The sequence below is a fragment of the Thunnus maccoyii genome, chromosome 11 (assembly GCF_910596095.1).
Source record: "Thunnus maccoyii chromosome 11, fThuMac1.1, whole genome shotgun sequence".
NCBI classification, from domain to species: Eukaryota; Metazoa; Chordata; class Actinopteri; order Scombriformes; family Scombridae; genus Thunnus; species Thunnus maccoyii.
This window is the reverse complement of record NC_056543.1, coordinates 5,442,733-5,458,014: the sequence shown is the minus strand read 5'-3', so window position 1 is coordinate 5,458,014 and position 15,282 is coordinate 5,442,733. Positions and strand designations below refer to the sequence as shown.

Genomic DNA, 15,282 nt, shown 5'->3' with positions numbered 1-15,282 from the left:
TTGACACTGATGGTATCATTTTCTGCTAGCGTGGAATCAATGGACGAGAACAATTTTTTTTTCAGCTGTCATACACTCGCTCTCTGCCTCACTCACGCAGAGGACAAGAAGGGCTCTTTCCAGAGAGTGTGACAGACATTTAATTTTTTCCACATAACTGCCAACTTTTTTCCAGTCTAAACATCATGCGGTGTGACATGACAGCTTCCTGACAGACATGTTTTAATAGCAGGGCATTGTTCTATTTTGGTAGCTATTTGTCAGATTTTTTTCATGGTGGGTTATTATGCAGATGTAATTGAGAATTAGTAGTTTTGATAACAGCCTCCAAGCACCAGACTTCTGATGCACTAATGGCTTAGCTAATGTCTTACTGTCTCTGTTGAAAATCACACATTGAGCGAGGGCACAGGGAGATCAATGGGGAATTCAATCCCTTCCTTTTAATCAGTGACCCTCACTGCTCAGAACAGTGATAATGGGCATGTCAGGAGCTGCAAAAAATAAGATGGCCTAACAGGAGCTTAATGGAAGATGGAGAAGAGTGTGAGATATGTAAGGCTTAGCAGGGGGGCTCAACTTAGTGCTGGGTGGCACTGGGGATCACACAAATGAGCCGACCAGAATATTTTGTCTTTTAAGAGGAGGACTAGACAGGGCATTTACATGTGTGCGTCCATCTGTCCGTGCATCCAGAGCTGTCCGGCTGCATCCAAGCAGCAGCATGCAACCATTAACAACCTTCATGCTCTAACAGACATGTGTATGTGCTACATGCACACACATTTACATGTCTGCAGAAACAAGCAGAGAGAAACACACATGCATATATTTGTACACACACCGTTTTCCCCGCACTGATGCTTCAGCAGCAGTTACCAGCACAGCTTGGGGAGTCTCTAATGTTAATTAATGGGAGGCACCAGAGCCTGCAATTCCTAATTAACCCCTGAGAATGATGCTGAACAGGCATGCAAGTGGAAAAACAGTCTAAAAAAGAATGTAATTTACTTTTTCAAGACTCTGCTACCGATCCATATGTTGCAAAACACTTTGCAGATCATTGTCAGCTGACACCAGCATGGCTGATCTTTTATTCCTATTGCCACCATGCTGAGTGGCAGGGGAATAGTAATTAATTGGCTTGATCATGTAGCTAATTAGTAAAATGAAAGAAAATCAAGGTGGGTTGATGGCTCAACGCAGAAAGACCTACTGAACTGAGTAGCAGAGTGATTAATCTTCCGGTAAAGAAAAACAAGTCTGCTGGCACACAAACATCTATTGAAAATCAGACCATAATCTGGCATTGACATGCAATTACTGTATGCTTTACACTCATTAAGAAAATACGCACGCTATCTTAAGTCCATATATCCGTGAAATATACCCTCGAGCGTACAATTTCACTTCAAGTGTGACAGCGTATCCATACCCCACCCAAAAGCAGCTTGGCAGCCTAGCCGGGAGCCTCCTATAGCATGCCAAATTGTTGATTTTAGTATAAAAGATGTTGAAGAAAAAGAGTGATTCACCAAATACCGTCCCACGGTAAGAGTAATGGAATGTGTCAGTGCACTCATGTGAGTCAAGGTAAGTGGCTCACCCGAAGGGAACATTGGTGGCAAAGTTCATCTTGACCTTATGTGATGTGTCTCAAGTGCAGATACAAATGAGCATCAGAGAGAATGGTTCTCCGGGCAGGCCCGAACAGTTCATTTCAAGGGCATAATTTCCACTATTCATGCGGTACACATGTCACCTTCACATCCCTTATACATACAGTAATCGTTTATAGTTTCAGCTTGATTTCATCTCCAAAATTCAATTGAGAGAAGTTCTGAGTTGATAAAAATGTTGATATATTCATCTACATCGGCTTCAACGATTTCCACGTGAACACAATAAAAGCTTTATGAGTAGTATCCAGCGCTTGTCTGACTTTTTTTTTGCCTGTCAGGCCACATAGAGGCTGTCCTAACCCTGTGACAGGAAGCTCTGCAGAATCTATTCAGAACGAAAATAAATTACATTTTGATTAACGGGTGGCAACGTGTAATTTCATTATTCTAATAAAAAGATGCTGCAGTCAAAGCTAATGCAGCAAAAGACAGTGTTTCTGAGACAGGAATTGATTTTAGGTGACTAAAGCTATATTTCACTCTGCATGCTTTATTTATTTTAATTTTGTTTTTGTGATTTGTGGTTGTAGATGTAAATACAGCATTATCTCAGTCTATATCAATGAAACTAGTTATAATTTGCCAGATTAAGTACATTAATAATATAGAAATTACAGCCACATTTCCACATAAAATCCTTTGTTGACCCCAAACCAATGGTTACGTTGGTTACGTTATATCCTCAAAGCCCCAAACTCCCAAAATGTAGAGGAAAACAGAAAATAATATTTGAGATATTTGACAAATTTTAGATATTGAAGCAGTTTCCATGGCACAGGATTCATAAAAGACATTTACTTTCACAGGGATTAAGAGTATTTGTAGACTTGCACATTAGAAAAAGAGACGTGACACTATTGGACGTGTACTCTAACATGCCGTACTATTGATCATGAGCGGGTATGTTGCAGGGCGTAAATGTGGGAGTGAAGGAGATAATGTGTTGGATGAAAATTGTGATTTTTCCATTAGTTGAACCAGCATTAGTCAGACTAACTGTCAGTAATTAGGCCAAAATAGAAAAGCATTGATCATCGTCAAGAACGCGCACTCCACTGAAGACATGATTCTCCTTCAGCAGATGTCACCTCCTGTTATTGCTTTTACACCTCTAAACATCATCATCAACTCAACTTTGCTGCATTTCACCGATATCTATTTCACCTGAATGTATCTTAAATTATTCTGCAGTGCTGTGAGATAAATTCCTACATTTACACAATTTAACGGATACTTTAGAAAAAGGACTAAAAATATATTTTTGCTTTAATAGAAGAGTCCCGAAGGGTTGCAAGCAGCTCTGCTAGGTAAGAGCAGGTACAAAACAAATATACATAATTTCACAATTAGCAAAACAGTGCACACATCTCATTAAGAGAGTCATTAACTGTAATAATGGATAGTGTTAGGGAGATGGTATGATAGTTGTTTACCTATTACAAAAAACTTCATCTCTCATGTTGATGCATGGCATTTTTTCTAACGTTTAATTTAAGTGGTGCAGCTTTTCGGACGCTCACAGTTTCATTTTCCTGTAATTACATACAGTCCAGCAGGGATTTATTAATCTGTCAGACCCGAGCCTGTTTTTTTGGATAATAAAAAAAAGATGAATTCGATTGCAGCGTATGAAGAGGATTGACAGGCCGTGCAGCTGACTAGCAATTTGATGAAGCTGAGTGTTAATTTGTATGAGGTAAACAGTATTGACAGCTAAAGGCTCAATAATGGATTTACAGAGATTACCGTAGTAATGCCCATTTATTGAGGTGATGCGATGATTTGTAAAGTCTGGCCTCACATATCAAAATATATTTGCTAAAGGACAGGTTCACAATTTCTCAAGTCTGTCTTAAAACAACAGTCAGATGCCCAAACTAAAAAGATTTGGGGAAGAATCAGCTGGCTCACCATCATTTCATGTGGCTCTTGTTCTGGTGGTGGAGCAGATTGCCCAGTAATCAAAGGTGATGCTACAGGATGCTCTGCTGGATGCTACAGTGCAGAAGCTTTCTGTTAGACAATCATTATGGTTCTTGCAAGATGATGCAACTGTCCACCATCAGATCACAAGTCAAGGTCTCACACATCCACTGCACCCACTGTGAAGACTGTCGTTAGCTGTAGCTAGCCAGCAATGTACACACCAGCAGTGTCTGTGGAGTGTGTCTGGGTGTGTGTTTGTGTGACAGCTCAACCTCTCATTGATCTCAGTCACCAAGAACCCCTGTCTTTTTCCTATTGTCTTCATACATTTATAAAGTGGAGTCGTGCAACCTAGAGGTCAAGATTGTGCTTCACTGGTTATGTTGCATTTGAATTATACTGTATGTTGTCTTGAATACAAAGTAAAAACGGTGTGTTAGTTTGTCCAAAATGGACCAGTGTGAATACAATATGATGCCCGTCTCTCACCAGATTGTCAATGACAGGCTGACGGTGCCCACCCTGCTCGGGGAGCCTGCGACAATACAGATGGAGAGTGACTCTCTCTGAATCACGTGTGGCAGCAGCTGAATGTGACTTTCTCTATCACACACATCAGTGTGAAAAAGACACAAATCCAGCATGCACACACACACACACAACAGCTGGAGAGACTGTTCATGTCATTTTTTGCACATGTGCCCGACATTAACCAGATGTTTCCCTATAATCTTTATACAGATCTTCATCAATAACAACTATATCCACATCAGAATGACAATGAATTTCAATGTAACACTGCGGAAATGTCAGACGGCCCTGCAGGCAAGTGACATTCTGTAAATGGATGCCTTTAATGTATATTAGAATGATAATGAATATGCAGATTTGTGCATGTGAGAAATTATATCACAAATCTAAAAAGGCAGAACAGATGCACAGATTGAATACCGTTTATAGTCTACTAGCAATGTTAACTGATATGATGTTTTTAATGATGCATGTGTCAAATCAACAGATGCATACTCCAAACTACAGATAATTGGAGGTTATAGTCGTCATCATCATCATCATCATCATTATTGTGTTCAAGATGAGGTGGAGAGGCACTGCAAAGAAACAATATCTTCTGAAAAACTGGATCCATTACCAGAGAAATTGAGGTGTATACCTGATGAGTCACGGTGCTCTTTAGCAGCAAATTTAATCTGTAATGATGCACTCAATTTGACTAATCGTCTAGTTGTAATGTCAGAATGTAGCAACCCGTCCATGCGGAGCTTTATATTGGCACTCATTTAACTGAGGCATGAATTGAAGTCACCAATTTACTTTTGTAATGTTCTGTGGCAATTTTGATTTAGTTTTAGTCTTTTAACAAAAACGTATATTAGTTTTAGTCAAGTTTTAGCTATTTTATTTTTGGAATTTCTAGGGGACAGGTTGCTCACATGATGATTAACAGGGTTGCCGAATGACCTTGCATATAATCTCATGTAGATTGTTTAGAGATTGCTTCCCTTAATGAGCACAAGGACAGGCTAAAATTAACAGTTTCACCTTTGAATTCATGATAAAATCGCACATCTACTATCTTACATTTCTGTGGCTGCTCCGCCTTGCTTTCATTACACAAACAAACTGCACTTGAGTTTAGTTGGAAGTCGCCAGGGGAAAAGAAAATTTTCTGTCTGGTTGTTTGGTCCATAGCAGAGTTCAGAAGACAGCCTACTCAAACAGACTAAACAGGGAAATACAAAATTGTTCAAACAGATGAGGTGAGAATGCACATGTACTTTTTTTTTTATTATTGAGGCTTGTCGGGAAGGTTTAGACTTGCTGAATACAGCAGATCTCATCTTCATATTTACATGATTTTAGACCTCAGGCCAACAAAGAATAACCTTCATCAGTTAGTCATTTTTCTTTTTCTTGTTTTTCCCTTTTTCATATAATTAACAGATGATTCAATAATAATCAATGGTTTTTCTTTTTTTCATTGTATTTGTGTCTCCAGGTATACATGATTGAATTCTAGCTAGTTATTATTTGCATGATAAACAAATATTTAAAAAAAGATGCACAAATTAAACATTATATATACACACAACCTGTAATATACAGTAATTATAAAAGACTGTGACACCTGGAATTTTATTTATCTATTTTCTATCATGTAATGTTAAGAGTGATTTGTTAAAATGTTTCTGTGTAAATAAATTTATAAGATAAATTACATCCTCCTGCATCCCATTTGCACTTGTTTATTCATTAGATCACATGGTACACCCTTTCAGATTATCTCTATGTAGACAGAGACTGACGACTTTCGAGCCAAATCCGCCAAAGCCTCTAACTTAGGAAAAAAAAATCTAATTTTTGCTCCAAATCCTAGTGATCAATCTTTCCTCTCGCCCGTCTGTCTGTTATCGTCTCCCATTTGTCTGGGGTCCATTTTGTCCCATCCATCCACAAACCACCCTATAAAGCTGACTTTTCTGACTGCCTCATTGCACAACATTGGGGCTCTCTCTGTCTAGCCTGAGGTCAGCTCAGGGAATGAGATGGCGTTGTGCAGATAGTGGAAAAATGTCACCTAGGAATGAAATATTGATGGACAGAAAGGCCTTGCCTCTTTCCCTTGCCCTCGGGCGTGGAGTGAGAGTCACGCAGTCGATGGGCAACGAAGAGGAAAGCCAAAACAAACACACTAATCCGCAGGAAAGGAAACCGACAGAGAGGAACACGGGAATACCACAATTCTGCCCGTCCTTCCTCTCTGAGGTATCGCTATCTTCTCCCTCCCTCTAAGCAAACCGTAATCAGATTCCCTTGCACTCCACTTGATGCGGTTTATTTCCAACAGAGGCCTTCCAGGCTTAACATATGATCCCCTTCTGGCAAATAAGGAATCAATACAATGTAAATAAGGAGAGAGAAAATAAATCCGACCGTCTGAATTTGCATAACTAGATGCAAGGTAAATCTAGGGTGAAACATCAGCCAGCCTTGTTTAAAACTGCACTGTCTGCTGGCTGTTTTAGTGAGCCACAATTACAAAGCAAGAGAGACAGCAGAGAGAGATGTCATCCCTCTGTTACTGAACAGAATAAGTGCTGTTGTTTGCATCTGAACTCACAGAGATGTCATTAATGTCAAGTAAGAGAATAGGGGGCGTTTTGCATAAATATATGTACAGTACCGTGAAGCAGAAGACGGTTAATGTAGGCAGTTTACCATACTGTCACTTGAGTCATTGTACAATTCAAAAGCAATAAAGACTATGCTTCATTTGTGCTATTTTTGTCCTTCCATGAAATATTCACAATAATGAAAAGGCACTACAGCCTTGTAAAGGCTATGTGATGAGGGAAGAAAATCAAGCTCTATTAGAACAATTTACTTGTAAAACCTTGTTTAGTAAATAGAACCAGAAATGTTGAGCTTTTTTAGGTAAATACAAACCATTTCAGTACCCCAACACAGTGTCCTTCATTGACAAAGGAATTAACAGAAACCCTACAACCAGCAGGAACAGTAGATGTTGTTGTGAATCACTCACCATTGATCCAATTAGCCTCCGGGTCATGGACCTTGAACTCAGGTTTAAAGAGATCCTCAACAGTCAATTTGGTGTCACTTCCGGCTTGGTTGTCAGCTGTAAATACAAGCCATGGATTGTTAAGTTAAGCAATATTTCTTATTTTTTCTTAGTAAAACAGTAAAACATTAGTTTTATCTAGAAAGCCAGTTTGCTTCTAGCATGCACACAGTTCAAAATCAATCTCCATCATTAGTTGACCTTGGGGTTCACTCTCACCACTGACATTCGGATGTTTTCTCAACATTAAAACATCAAAAACACAAAGTCTGTTCTTAAGAGTATGACCCCTGCCACAGAAAGTATCCTGGAGATATATGACCACGCATAAAACATGGGTAGGCAAGTACAGGTGCATTTAGCAGGACAACTGATGCAGATATTGAAAAACACATTTTTAGCTGTGACTAACCCTGTGGCATGGCTCTAAAGATGGCAATGTCCGCCTGTCTGTTAGACCACAACTTTGGTCCAGACTGAATTAATATCTCTATTGGATGGATTGTTATGAAATTTTGTGCAGACAGTCATGATTTCCAGAGACTCCTATTAACTTTGGTTATGCCCCGATTTGTCCTTCAGCGCTGCCGTGAAGTTGATATGTGTGGTGTTGAATGAAATGTCTCAAATAATGTAAGTAGGTAATTGTTTGCTAACATATTAGCCATATATATTTTGTAAGAAGATAATAAATGAGGGCTATATCTGTCAGCTTTTTGGTTCTAATGCCCCCTAGTGGCCAAAAAATATTAATGCAGCTTTAATGTTTATATCATTATTTACTATAACCAGTAAATAACTAAAATTGACACCAACTATTGGGAACAGCCACTATAACACCACATAAAGACACTTACACACACACATAAAGAAATCCATGTGAATGTGAACACATGGAAGAGGTTTTTTTTTTTCACAATGGCATTTCATATGTTCATAAACATGATCATTACTGAGCTAGAAAACCCTAAAGCTGTCCCAGCATTGCCCCTGGAAATGTTTCATTTTTAATTATGAAATGTTATGCCTTCAGCAGACAGAGAACGAGCCAATTGTAAGCTGCTTCTGAATAGGACAGCTGCTGATCGTGAGCAGAATATGAGGGCCAAGTCATTTTGAATGTCAGCCATATTGGCTTTCCTTGATAACTCCACACAACATGTTTGTTTATGGAGGCAATGAAAGTCTAACCAACCATGGAATACACCAGGGGGAGAGTGTGGCTGCATGGGCACTGGGTTGTGATGATTTTACATCTGAGTAACACTGGACGTTTTATCATAATTTTGTGAGCAAGTACACAGGATATAATCGCCTTAAAATAGCCAAAGAATACTGATCAACTAACTGGACTGAACAATTCTGTGAGATACAGAGACACCAGGTGAAAGGTCCGCAGGATCTAACATGTCCCCAAAATGGTTTTTAGCGGTGTATCGCTGGCATGACAGCGGGTATTGGTGTTATGCTGCAGGTATAATCAAAATAAATACTCAATATAGTGGGCACAGATATCACTGAATATATTTAGAGCTGTATTCATCTTTTTGTTGTTATTCTTTTATTTTTGGGCTACTTAGGGGCAGAACTGGTACAAGCTAGAAATCACACAGGTTTTACATAATTGCAGTATGATTTTTTTTACAGTTTTTCTCAATTGCTTTGGCACATTTCTTGAAACATTTTTAAAGTTCTCAGCACTGAAGATGCATTTCCCAAAACAGCTCATATGTGCAACAAAACACTATAGTTAACCTGCAAAAAGCTGTAACTCACCCGAATGTTTAATTCATGTTTAAAAACTAAGTTAATGTGTCAATTGTGTCAAAGTCATTGCCACCAAAATGACACGTCCCTTTGACATTGTGTAAAACCAAGGTGGTCAAAATGTTTCGATGTTTTGTCAGAATAACAAGGGACTCTGGAGGTGTGTTCCTCATCTCCTAATTTCCAAACAGTCTTATCTAACACTTACTGACACTGAATGCCTACCGTACCAGACTGTTATTTTTCTGAAGCTAACTGACTGCTATTGTGTATCAAACTGAATAGTCTGCACCCAGCGACCAGCCTCTGCGGCTGTAAGGCCATGGTTGATTACATGGTCCACATGTACTGTGTCATCTGTGTCTTTGCACTCTTCTGCATCTTTCTCTATTCTACTGTCTTCCCCTTGCTACACCGCCATGCATCCATACTCCTCTTTCTCTCTCTCTTCCTCTTCCATGGGCAGACTGTTGCCCCCGTCCAATGTTTATCTGAGCAAGCTCCTCCATGTTCACAAATTGTAGCTCACTTGCACTCAAGCTCTATAAATGTGTTTTACAATACCCATAGTCATGATTTACACCTATAAGCTAACTGGACAGCACTTGCCACTGGTTGATCTAAGATGTGAGAAACTCCCCATTCATAAATGAAGTTTGAAGAGTTTCACCTGACAACAAACAAATTTATCAATTTAGCAGACTTTACGACCACTCCGTATCAATGTAATTTATTAAACGTGGGCTCAGCACATTTTGACAATTAGATGGACTATTCTGCCTATGATGACTTACTCAATTTCTTTGTGAGCAAAGCTATTTGACTCAGAAGAAACAATCTATTTTGATCATAAAGACATGTACAAACAATAATTGTTCAACTTGTAGATAATTGCACATAATCATTTGTCTAAAGGTGCTAAAACATTTGAAAATAGCAACAAAGAATGAAAAATGCTCTTTCTGTTGTGCATAAGTAACAAAATGTGAATAATTTCACACATTGTTTTGACGACTTCAACTGTCATTTGAGAATTGAGCCAAAACAACTGAGAAAAACTGTAAAGTTGATATGGCTAACGTGCTAGCAAATTATCGTCTATTTACACATCCAGTAGGAAGAGTCCTACATTAGTGTTCATTTGGAGTTTCTGTCAACCTGACAATGTGTATATCCAATATTCACTTTTTGCTCTGTTTTGGTCTCTACCATCTCCCAAAGGAAATTTCTGGCTGTTTAGCTCTCTCTAACTGTCTAGGTAATTACCTAATAATTATTTATCAGATATTTTTTGCTAAAAACAGCTACAAACAGGGTTGATGCGAGTGATCAGACTGAAACATCCATCAACAACAAACCAAAACAACAAGCTTAAAGATGCTAACATGCAGAGCAGAGACAAACTGCAGATCTGGTGATAATTCTTCGTGGGTTCATCACTATGAGTGGCCCCTTTCACATTACACAGTCATTTGATCCATTGCACATTTAAGAATATTGATTAGTGCAGCTTTAAGCTGGACACCATCCAGACATCCGCAGTGGAGAGAGGTGCTGGAGAAAAGCCACCACTCTTTGTTTAATGGGTTGAAAACTCAATTTGGCATATTCATCTGCTCTCATCCTCAGCTTTCAATATTTTTCAAATATTTTGGAAGGGTGCAATGTACCCTCTTCAGGTGAAGGATAATCTTTTCATCCAAAGGAATTTAAGAATTTTAACATGTTTAGACTCTCAGTGTGGATTTGTGATGAAGTCAACTGCTAAATCCTTACAACTGCATTCATTTTTTGTTTGTCACTTGGGAGCAGCTAACTGGCTGAACAAGTTAAAAGATAGTCTGTGGGTTTGTATGAGCCACCCCTTTCACGTTACAGATAAATTTCCTGATATCATGCAAAGTTATTTTCATATGCTACCACATAGTACATTCAGTTCTTGTTGTAGGGTTGTAGACAGTTTTGGGACAGTGTCTTGGATGTTCAGACAGGTGCCTGTGGATGCAGATGTAAAGACAGGGATTCCTGGACTAAAGTAAACACAGGACCTCCAAAACAAGAGAGTACAATCACGGCTGAGCGTTACCTGGTGTGAGGAGGATGACTGACATGGTGATGAGGGAGCAGACCACCAGGATGACCAGCAGAGCGATGGCAATACCCTTCCAGTTCCTCTGAGGAGGACTCACCCCACCAAGGTCCTGTAGAGAAAGAGAAAGACGGGGGTCAGAGGAAAACAGGGAAACAGAATAATATTCAAGTGATCGGTATATTTTTATGAAGAACAAAAAGACACAAAGAAACAGTCTGGGCTAGATGTACACAATACTCTTAGTAGTCATTTGACCCATAATGACATTTGAAAGCGGTAAAAAGATTTTATGACTGTTCCTTAAATGACCAAGAATATACAAAAATAGATATCTTTCCCAAAACATATTTTTGTGAAGCTGTTTTTATACATAAAGGGCGTGGATAGAGTGATCTGGTGGAGTAAGGACATGGTGAGTTAGAAGAGGAAGTATCAGATGAGGACACCAACACAATCTGTCGATCTTCAGTAGCATGTCTGCGGGCAGGATGGCAGCAGGAAATGTTATACAGATGAGTCCAGGCCCTACAAGACTGTAATGATTGTGCAGTTTCATAGATGTAGAAAAGAGTGCATGTGGTTTTTATCATACAGCAATGCAGGCAGAGTCGATTGATGATTTTCACGGTTATGAAACCAACCATTCAAAAATGTGGCTGCACACTTCACATTCAATAAAACCCATTGAAATGGAAACCCCATTATGGCTATTATCTTCTCAAGTTTTAGGTAATATGAGACCACAATGTGGTGTGATTGTGACTGTTTTTTCCTCCATAAGCAAACCTAAAGAATACACTCTCCCTGCTCTCTGAAACATTAATGAAGCATTAATCACCCATTTATGAATAACTGATACAGTATTTATGAATGCCAAATACTTTTGTGGTTCTAAATTTGGAATAGAGACTAATTATGAGGGGATACGTGGGCTGGGACTGAAATGAACCAGTCCATACTGTGAAGAGAGGTTATTATCGTAATCCACCGTATTATTTCTCATAGTTTGTTGTGTATATTTTTGTGTGACTGTTATGGTGTCTGACCTCGTCCTTACTGTGAAGGGTCCGAATATGAAAAGTATGTAAGGGTTAAGTTTAACAGACACAATGCTGACAAACTAGATTGTTGCTACTGTAACTGGGTACAATAACCTCTTGTTTATATAATGACACAAAATCTATCAGATTAAAGTTTACATCTGTCTAGGAAGGCCTCCAAAAAAAAGGTTCCCTTTTGTACAATTCTCCTGTGGGAGAGGTTGGTGTCATTTCTTTCACTCATTCACCATCATAATCCATCCTATTATTTCTCATAGTTTGTAGGGTATATTTTTATTCCTGACAATGGTATGGTGTCTGTCTTCACCTGTCAATATATAGATATCAAGTAATTCTTTATAGCAGTTGAGTGCTGCTAGGTTAAAGCTACGCTAAGCTTTTCCTGTATATCTATTTTATTTGTGTAGGAGCTGGAGCTACATGGAGGATTTGTTACTGTCAGGTATGTTTTCCTGTATATATTGTTTTATTCCATGTTGAACATTTTGCCACAATCACCCCTTTTACACAGTTCTCCTGTGGAAGAGGAGCTGGAGCGGGCAGTATTATTTACATGGAGGTTCTGCTTTACTATTTGTCACTGTCAGAATAAACTGAGATCAACTGCTAAGATATTCCCATGTCACGGCATCTTCCTTTCTAACCAACACAACCCAGAAGCCGACCAGTTACACAACCAACACCCTCAAACCAGACAATCATGTAATAACAGTTGACACCAAGAAGTCCAGTGTTTGTGATTGTCCAGAGCTAAATAATAAGGGCTGAATCCTTTTATAGGCATGGCAATGCAGCTCCATCCTGATGATCACATACTGTACACAGCTCATACAGAAGTCTTAACATGGGTCACACAGAGGCTTCGAATCCAATCCCCCGCAACAAAAAGGAATGAAGGGCTTTGCATGAGCCACACTGTAAGGCCAAAAAAAAAGTTTTCCGAGCTGAAATGTATTTGCTCGGTTCAATCACAGCTTGGCCAACCTTTCTTTTCAAATTACACCTTCTGACCTGTGGAAAACACATATTCTCTGTGGGGGCCAGAAGTCACACCTTCTGCAGCTGAGTTAGGTGTTGCATGTTATGACCCTCAAACCGAGATGCTGCTATATCTTTAGCAGATAAGGAATACAGCAGGTATTTGCATTCAAGGGCTCCATCGGTCAAACCAGCTGCTGAAAGGCTTGGTTTGAGCTATCTAATACTTTGTGTGATATTATCAACAGTGAAATAGCTATCCAGGAGAGTTTGTGAAGCTCTTGGCTGCAACTTCATCTCTGAGTCCTGGTATTTGAGGGTCTTAAACTGGGTCTCCCACCGCATCTGCTGGCACTGATAAGGTGAATTAAACCTCCCCCCTATAAATTTCTTCTTTCTGCAGCTTCTCCTGGCCTCAATTACCCACAAAACCCTGCAGGTGAAATGTAGTGATTACTGGCCACTACTATACCATACCTTGATTGGCTGGAGGGGAGGGGAGACTAAATGAACTAATTAGAACAAGGTTCCGCTTTTAAAAAGAAGATTCCTTCGCTTCTCGTTCAGATTTTCTCATTCAGAAATCCATTTGCTAAGCACTTGACATGGTGGTTTGAAAGCAGTTTAGCTGACTTTTTCATCTGACTGTCTAATGTCACATCTACTGGCTGATTAGCCAATTATGACTGAAGTACCTCCAGTTATTTCTCATGTACCACAAAGCAGCAGATAGAGTCAACAAAGGAACCAGCCACAACCTGGACGTGCACACATAGTGGCTAAAACAGCTCAAGACAAAACCCTTTCCCCTTTTTGGCTGAAGCTCCCCTCTGGAACAAATTAAGAAATCTGATTAATTATCAGATTACTGTAGTTGTTTTGGTGTTGCACCTAAACTGTTGCTGTCACACGCTGCTGATCATACCTGCCCACTTTTCCATGTTCTCTCAATTTCTACAGCAGTTCATCGACCTGCGTGACACGTTCCTTTTTTGAGTTTCTGCCTATGAACTTCTGTGATTTCAAGAAGCCAAGAGCAACTTTAAAAGTTAATGCTGCATTAAAAGAGAAGTCAGTCTTCTTGTGTGTTTGACAGACCGGAGTATGCAAAGTAGATTCATACACTGCTACACGATCCAGCTGGGAAGTAGACTTTCCCTCATCCTACAGTACATACCTTGATGAAAATCATGAAACACACGTACATTTTTTGGAAAGAATATTCTTCTTTTGTGGTCTAATTTGTGGTTTTGTGGCATCAGTAGAAAACATAATGTAATATAAATAATGAAGACATCTATGGCAATAAATGACATTGTGTTAGTGTAATAAATTGTAGTGAGTTATTATCTACTGCTTTTCTTCTAATGTGGAGCTATATGACCTTTCCAGCGTATTTTAGCTATAATGTTACATTTAATTTACCTGGTAGCAAGTTGATGGTTTTGTAAATGATATGATGTTCATATTGAGTGTTGCATATTACAGTGACAATGCTAAAAGAGGCAGCGACAGGAAGTAGTTCTAGGAAACCTGTGTGTCTCCATATCTTTTGTTAAAGTTGGAAGTAGTAATGAATTTATGGACAAGAGGTGCATTTTTAACAAAATAATTAAACTGGTGATTGTTATTCTATGTGTATTCTGTGTGTATCATCAAACACAAGCATCTGTATGTGTGTTTGTGTGTTCATATAGTGCTCCAACATCAGGAGGAAACATCAGGACAATACAGTGGGTGAAGGGGGGCGCCCTTTTTTAAAAAATTGAGTCGATGCCCCTCAAAATGTCTGAGCATGTCTCTGAGCCACGACCCAAATCTACCAGACTTTTGGCTTCTTAATATTACTTTTATGATGGACATAAGAGTGCAACCCAAGCATTCTGTCTCAAAATATATGGACCTTCTTAACACAATAAAGAAGTTCCCTGTCCTCATGACCATGGACTCACATTACACAGAAGCAGCGTTACATCATTTACAGCCCCCGCTGGACTCATAAGACTTATCTGTTATCAGGACTTGGGCCGCTGCTCGTTTCATTAATACCACAAAAGGCTGACGTGTCCTTGAAAACTGACGGCAACTCTAAATTGCCCTTGTGCCTCCATGCATGAGATTCTTTCTCCTTCTCATTTGCACTTTCTCTCAATCTAATTTTGTCCCCAATTTCCT

At 39.2% G+C, this 15,282-nt stretch overlaps 1 protein-coding gene across 2 annotated transcripts in view; it reads right to left on the bottom strand.

The window, feature by feature from the left end:
* Positions 1-15,282, bottom strand: part of LOC121907430 (inactive dipeptidyl peptidase 10-like) — a 204,495-nt gene that overhangs the window by 73,513 nt on the left and 115,700 nt on the right. For both annotated transcript variants that reach the window (XM_042426992.1, XM_042426993.1), the window contains 2 exons: positions 11,063-11,177; positions 7,171-7,266 (listed from right to left, as the gene is read on the bottom strand). In XM_042426992.1, coding sequence (XP_042282926.1) covers positions 7,171-7,266; positions 11,063-11,177 — 211 coding nt within the window. The remainder of the gene's footprint in view (positions 1-7,170; positions 7,267-11,062; positions 11,178-15,282) is intronic.